The sequence below is a fragment of the Nicotiana attenuata genome, chromosome 6 (genome assembly GCF_001879085.1).
Source record: "Nicotiana attenuata strain UT chromosome 6, NIATTr2, whole genome shotgun sequence".
Lineage (NCBI taxonomy): Eukaryota > Viridiplantae > Streptophyta > Magnoliopsida > Solanales > Solanaceae > Nicotiana > Nicotiana attenuata.
Window position 1 is genome coordinate 64,206,097 of NC_031994.1, and position 8,107 is coordinate 64,214,203.

Genomic DNA, 8,107 nt, shown 5'->3' on the forward strand with positions numbered 1-8,107 from the left:
CGCGCATATTAACAAGTGCACTGCCTCAGTCCGCGACCAGGTCCGCGATCGCGGTTTCGACCACGTTTTTCACCTTGTTCCGTTTGGAATTTGGAAAAACGTAAAACATGAAAGTTGTATCCCTTTGAGTTAGCTTTCCAACTATATTTTGGGGATCCCAAATGGAGTTCTGAGCAAAAAGTTATGTGCATTTTACTAGACAGTGCGCAATATGCCTACTCGATTCTTCGTTTGTCCAACTATCATCCCTTGACCCCCGAACACGATCCCGGCTTAATTCCTTGAGCTTTTACTCAGACTTCAAAGCTCCAAATCACTTGAATTCATTCCATAATATCTATATAGCTCGGAATCACTCCTACAAGGCATAAAACACACAATTAGTGCAAGACACTAGCGATTAAAGCTCAAACTCAATTAAAGTGCAGTAAATTTGAGTGTAATAAGCGACTAAAATACGCAATTATAGCCTATCATCATCCGTACACTAACAACATTTTACACCGTCTAGCTAAGGTGATCTATGACAATATAAGTATCTGTACGTGTATAGTCAGCCTAATATAGTAACCTATATATAAGGTAAATAAACTCATCTATGTTGTTGTGTTACCCCATATTGAGCCCTTGTGTTATGTCATATATGCTCGGGGAGTGTTCTACGTTGTTTAAGAGAATGTGTTGTTGTTTCCTTATGTATCTTCGAAATTATCGCTGATCGAAATAATATATTCGGAATTGAGTTAGATTCAATGTTAATTAACTTAACAATAAACAAAGCAAAAAACAATTGGGCTTTTTGTTAGAACACAAAGCAAAGGTTGAACCAAAAACCCCTTATCACCACAAATTGAATGTAATATTGATTAATTAATTACTTAAATGATGGCATTAGTATGCATCATCTCTACATTGTTGAGTCCATCTTTAAGTCATCGCAGCCGACCAAGGATCTCCTTACGCTATATATTGCCATTGCCATAGTCATTCTACCGCCGACCATTGGCCTTTGACCTCCATTGCTTCCTCTGTTGGGGAGCCTATACTATATATATGTATTATATTTTCGATCACTACAAAAAAAACAGCTCTTTCTGTACCGAAGACTATCGACCAAGTCGCACGGAATTAGCAAATAAGTTTTTAAAATTTGTTTGGATGAAACCGACCAACTTCAGTCGATTTTTGTAGCGCCAAAATTTGAAAACTTATTTTTTCGACAGTCTGTCGGTAACGTGTACTGATTTTTTTTTTGTTAGAAAGCCGATCGACTCAGTCGGTTTTCTATTTAAATTAAATTAAAAAATATACTCAAAAAGTTGGCCGAGTCGATCTGATTTTTTGATCAAATCTTCAGTCGACTCGACTCATTTAAAAACTGAGAGTAAACTTATCTAGTGGGTCGATTATCTTCGCGCAAACATGCGGTTGAAGAGTATAATACGAAAAATAAAGTGTTAGACCAACGAGCATGTGAGATCTAGTAGTAGAATAGTACCTTGCCACAGTATAGACCTCGATTTAAATCCAGGATGATACATTTTACAATTATATAATTTAAGGAAATCGACCAAGTCAGCCGATTTTTTATTTTTTTTCCTCGCCAACTAACCCCTGTACTCGGTTACCGAGAGATTCACTCGTTTTTAATGTCGACTAGTGTTTTTCGACCCACCCAATTCGGTCGGTTTTTTATCGACCATCGATCATGTTCGGTCGGTTTTTTTGGTCGGAATAATCCTAGTTTTTGTATTGTATAAAGGTGGTTTCCGAGTCAGAGAAACATCAAGATTATTTTACTCCCTCCGTTTCAAATTAAATGAGGTAGTTTGACTCGGCACGGAGTTTAAGAAAAAAAAGAAAGACTTTTGAAATTTGTGGTCTTAAAAGCTTAAGGGGTAAAGCTTTGTGGGGTCATGACTTTTGTGTGGTTATAAAAGCTTCTCATTAAGGGTAAAATGGGTAAATGAGGAGTTTAAAGTTGAATTATTTCCAAATTTAGAAATGTGTCATTTATTTTGGAACAGACTAAAAAGAAAAGTACCTCATTTAATATGAAACGCAGGGAGTATGAAGTAGTGTTATCTCATTAATACTGTTGGATTTTGCATCTGTTACTGCTATTGTTTTGTAGAATAATTAGTTGTTTAGTTTTAGGAGGAGTCTGCTAGAAGATTCAGAAGTTTAATTATACTAAGAGTTTAGTAATTTAGTTGTAGGAGGAGTCTACTACTTTATTTATTTGGCTATATAAAGCCCTACGATTAATAAAATTTTAGAGATAATTTTTCAATCCTATTTTTCAACCTTCTTGCTGCTTGCATATTTTTCTAAAATCCATAACAGTGGTATCGGAGCCTCCATTGATCTTCACGGATCTCTAAATTCGCTGAAAAGTAACCAATTTCAACCACTTTTAAACCATATGCATTTTTACCCATAGCGATTTTTAACCAGATTTTTAACAATGGCAAGCAGCGGTCTCTCTTTAAATACCCCACAAATTTTCACTGGTGAAAACTATCAGATTTGGTCAGTGAAGATAAAATCTTATCTTGAAGCTAATGATCCATGGGAAGTTGTAATGGAAGACAGACTTATACAACCACTCCCTACAAATCCTACCCTTGCCCAAATCAAAGCTCATTTAGATGAGAAAACCAAAAAATACAAAGCCAAAATTATAATTCAAAATTCAGTTGTAGATTCAATCTTCTCTAAAATCATTACATGTGAGACATCAAAAGAAGCTTGGGAAACACTCAAACAGGAGTATCAAGGAAGTGAACGAGGTAGACATAATCAGATTTTAAATTTGAAAAGAGAATTTGAATCTCTTAGAATGCAAGATGATGAGACCATCGCTAAGTATTCTGACCGAATTCTTTAATTGTCAATAAAATCAGGTTGCTTGGCGAGGATTTTAAAGATGACAGGATAGTTGAAAAAATTCTTGTGACAATTCCTGAGAGATTTGAATCCAAAATTTCCTCTCTAGAAGAGTCTAAAGATCTCTCTACCATCTCTGTTGCGGAATTAATAAGTGCTCTTCAAGCACAAGAGCAAAGAAGGGCCTTCAGACAAGACAAAGTTACTGAGGGTATTTTTATGCGAAACGCCAAAAAGAAAAAGTCGATTATCCTTATTGCAAAAAGAAAACACACTTAGGAACATTTTGTTGGTGGAGACCTGATGCATTATGTGGAAATTACAAACAAAAAGGTCATGTTACAAAAGTGTGCAAGTTCAAAGATGCTCATGCACAAGCACTAATAGCAGAAGAAGGAATTGAAGATGACCTTCTTTAGACTGCAGCAACAGAAGCAAGGAGGAGTGTTGGATTTTGCATCTGTTACTGCTACTGTTTTGTAGAATAATTAGTTGTATAGTTTTAGGAGGAGTCTGCTAGAAAATTCAGAAGTTTAATTATACTAAGAGTTTAGTAATTTAGTTGTAGGAAGAGTCTACTACTTTATTTATTTAGCTATTTAAATCCCTATGATTAATAAAAGTTTAGAGACAGTTTTTCAATCCTATTTTTCAACCTTCTTGCTGCTTGCATATTTTTCTAAAATCCATAACAAATACATGTATTAGATAATTTTGCACATCGAGTCTTAGACGAGTAGAAAGAAATCACTTAATTTATTATCACTATTGAAATTTGAACTACGATCAATGAACTTTTACTTCATTAACCATTAGCAATACCCTTGCATGCAAAGAATTCTCTTGTAATTGAATACTGTACTTCTATTGCGCACATTCATGGTAAGATCAATCTACACTAGCATAGCTGAAAAAATAAGTATAATAATTTCAATGATCAACAATACGAAATTGGAATTATACTCCATACGTTCTGATTGGTGCTTTTTTAATTGGACACAAAATTTAAGAAAAGTAAGAAAATCTTGTGATCTTAATATATGTCATGTTGAATGCTAAAGTTGAAGAATTACTAAATATAGAAAGAGATTCTTTTAAAATATACTTACTAAAAACGAAAATAAGACACATAAATTAAAACAATAGAGTAGTAATTAAAAATTAATGGTTGTCATTGCACATTTGCACTCCTTCACGTCACTAAAAATTTTTTAACCTAATTTCCCATAAACTTCAAACAGAAAAATGTGAGTTTTAACAATTAATCATTTGGAAATCCCCTTGATTAGTTGGATCCACAACTTCTTAATTATCCTTTAGAAGTAAACCAAAACAATGATATTTTGACTCAAACAAGTGGTAGACACGCATAAAACAATCCCAAAACCAAACTGTCACCGTGTTGCCATTTGTTGACTAGGAAAAATTAAAACACAAAATTAATTATAAAATAAAAAAGTGTTGTTACAATGACGTGTGAGGATAGACATTCTCGCACTCTGCAATTTTTATATATATATATACTTTTTTAATGTAAAGAAAAATAAAAACAACCTTTATATATATAGTGGCCAGAAAGGCTAAAGTTATGGGACTCCAACTTTTTGTGTGAAAGCCATTTTCACAGAACTCTAACAAACTCCAAATTGCTCTATCGCTCCTTTACTCCATTCTCATCATCAATTATCACTAGTAAATAAAATTCATCTGGTTCGATCTCGACCTTTTAATTTTCGAGATCGAACATTTTCTTGGCTCTGCCGGCGATTGTACGCCGGCAATGGCCTTTGCCTCTTCAGAAACCACCCTATTCGCCAAATACGAGCTAGGAAAACTCCTCGGATGTGGCGCATTTGCCAAAGTCTACCATGCTAGGGACATCAAAGATGGCCGAAGCGTGGCGATTAAAATCATCAACAAGACAAGAATTAACACCAATCCCGCGCTGAAGTCCAACATCAAGCGCGAGATCTCAATCATGCGGCGTCTACGACACCCACACATTGTCAAACTCGATGAAGTATTGGCGACCAAAACGAAGATCTACTTCGTCATGGAATTCGTCAAGGGCGGTGAATTGTTCGCGAAAATCGCCAAGGACGGAAAGTTCAGCGAGGAAAAAAGTCGGAAAATTTTCCAGCAACTCATCTCCGCCGTCCGTTACTGCCATTCACGCGGCGTCTACCACCGTGATTTGAAACCTGAAAACTTATTGATTGATGAAAATGGCGATTTGAAAGTGTCCGATTTTGGACTCAGTGCGTTAACGGAACAAGTTCAACAAGACGGGTTGTTACACACGCTTTGTGGGACCCCTTCTTACGTGGCACCAGATATTCTAACAAAGAAAGGATATGATGGAGCTAAGGTATGTTGCATAATAGTCTGTAATTCATATATATTGTGATAGTTCTAATGCAAAAATGAGTTTGAAGATTTTATTTTATATTTTAATTAAAATTTGAGTTATATATATAGATTCCCCACCTGGTGAATATACTGGGTTTGTTGTTGTTGTAATTAAAATTTGAGCTATATATATATATAGATTCAATTTGGGGTTCTATGGTATGCTGAAGGGATTAAGAGGGTGTTTGGCTAAGCTTATAACCTGGTCAAACTGGCTTATAAGCACTTTTTGCCTTATTTACGCGTTTGATAAAATTAAAAGTGCTTATAAGTTAAGTGCTTATAAGCCAAAAGCCATAAGTTGGTCTCCCCCAACTTATCAAATTTCAGTTTATAAGTAGTTTAAGTTTGACCAAAATATTTACTATTTTATCCCTAAAATAGTTCTTTTTAAAACAAAACTCTTCGTATACCCAGTTCTTTAGTTGCATATTATTAATTTCAGCACTTTTATCCAAATATGTAACTGCTTATTTTTTAAATCAGCTTCAGCACTTAAAAGTGCTTTTCAGCACCTAATGCTTATCAGCTACTCTAAATCAGCTAAGCCAAACGGGCTCTAATTTTTATTTTTCGGACCATATACCGGCAATATAAAGGGAGTCTTAGAGTATTGGTAAAGTTGACTCCATCTGGCCTATGGTTTAGAGGTTCGACCTGTAAAATCAGCCACTGATACTTACACATCAGGGTAGATTTCTTATATTATACCATTTTGGGGTGCGACCCTTTGCTGGACCCTATGTGAATACAGAATACTTCGTGCACTAGGTTGTCCTTTTCATATGGGCCCTATGTCTTTAGGGAAAGTTGTTTTTACGTCTCAAAGTCCTTTTTTCTAATTTTATGCTATTGCATTTTTTATCAGGTAGACATATGGACATGTGGAATCATCTTGTTTGTATTGAATGCTGGATATTTGCCATTCCATGATACAAATCTCATGGGAATGTACCAAAAAATATGCAATGGACAATTCAAGTGTCCTAAATGGATGTCATCTGATTTAAAACGATTTTTATCTCGACTTCTTGATACAAATCCTATGACAAGAATAACAATTGAAGAAATCATCAAAGATCCTTGGTTCAAGAAGGGCTTGAAACGTGTTAAATTTTGCGAGGAAGATGGTCAGCCTCAGAAACGTATTCAGAATTTAAATTTAACGAGTCCATCCAGCTCTGATGAACCTAGCAAGGAAATAGAAGAGGTTAAGGAGGGAGAAGACAAGAAATCTTATTTGAATGCTTTTGATATTATCTCATTCTCTTTAGGATTAAACCTCTCGGGATTGTTAAACAATGAATGCAACCCGTTGGAGGATTCAGAACGGTTAATCGTGCAAGAGTCGGATGAGACGGTAACAGAGAGAGTGGAGGAGATGGCGAAGACGGAGAATATAAGGTTGAAGAAGAAAAAGGAGAGGGTAATGGAGATGAAGAAAGGTAAATTGATCATGAACGTGGAAATTTACAGAGTGACAGATGGTTTTGTAGTTGTGGAGGTTCGAAGAAAAGTTGGAGATATTGATATGTATAAAGAAATATGGAAGAATAAAATTAAGCCAATAATTCTAGGCCAAGAACCAGCAGAGGTTTTGGCTTAAATTTTTGTTTTGGTTATACATGATTTAGAAGATATTCAAAAAGAAAACTATACAACTTAGTGTGTGATTTGTACATAAATTTTAAAAGAAAAGAAGGATGTGTAAAGGGAAGTTGTTATCACTTACCCATACTGTTAGTTACTAATTCATTTTTTTAATGTGGTTTGAGAATTTTGTTGTGAGGAAATAAAATTGCACTCGAGATGCGAGTGCATTTGTTTTTTTGAGTTTATATTTTATGCACTGATAATGTAAAAAATTATATGTAATATCTCTGTGAATAGTAGCTAACTTACTGGCACAAGTTTGCTATATTGAAGTATATTTTTTTTTTACTGGCAGTGCATATAAATTAAAATTTAGTTAATATATTTTCCTTTAAGAAAGGGAAAGGGTAGTAGTTGAATGAATGTCATGTTGTCTGGTAGAATAATTGGCTACAAAGTTCTGCAAATTGATTACAAGGAATAAGCTAGAGCATCACAAAGGATTGTTTGGTCATTGAGATGTGATGAATAACAATTGAGATGTGATGAATAAGATCACTTCACCATTAATTAGGGGAAAAAATTAAAAATAGTTAGAATTACAACTGGTAATGAAAAATAGTCACAGTTTCAAAGTAATAAGATTTAGTCACTTTTTCATGTAAAGGTAAAATCTGAACAAAAACATTCTTAAAAATTCGAAAATATTATGCTCGAGTTCGAATGTTTACATATGAGCTTCCAGCATAATGTGCTGGAGTTCCAACGTAATATGCGGGACGTTTATGCAGGAGCTCCATAATCCAGCATATTATGCTAGAACTTTCCGTGTGCTGAGTTCCAACATAATATGCTGGAAGTTTATACTCAGGAGCTCCATAATCTCGCATATTATGCTAGAACTTTCTGTGTTCAGCAAAATAGTGGCTATTTTTCAATTACGTTCAAACGTTGGTTGTTTTTTGACTATCAGTCCGATAACTGGCTAGCCCATGCTATTTTTACATTAATTAGAGGACTCGGTTCGAGCCTTGATAATGAAAAATTATGATAAGAAGCATTTTCCTCTTTAATACTCCCTCCGGTCCACAATATGTGACCAATTTGCTTTAGGCACACTCATTAAGGAAGTACTAAATTATAGACGAAAATAGTTAGTGTGACTAAACTACCCTTCATTAAGTGATGCACCATAGTTATAGTAGCACTTCTCTTC

At 34.8% G+C, this 8,107-nt stretch overlaps 1 protein-coding gene across 1 annotated transcript; it reads left to right on the top strand.

Annotated features, from left to right (window-relative positions):
• LOC109227105 (CBL-interacting serine/threonine-protein kinase 11-like) lies at positions 4,449–7,205 on the top strand. Its single transcript, XM_019392125.1, has 2 exons — positions 4,449–5,257; positions 6,167–7,205. Exons 1-2 carry the CDS (start codon positions 4,670–4,672, stop codon positions 6,902–6,904), a joined length of 1,326 nt encoding a protein of 441 aa, XP_019247670.1. The 5' UTR covers positions 4,449–4,669; the 3' UTR covers positions 6,905–7,205.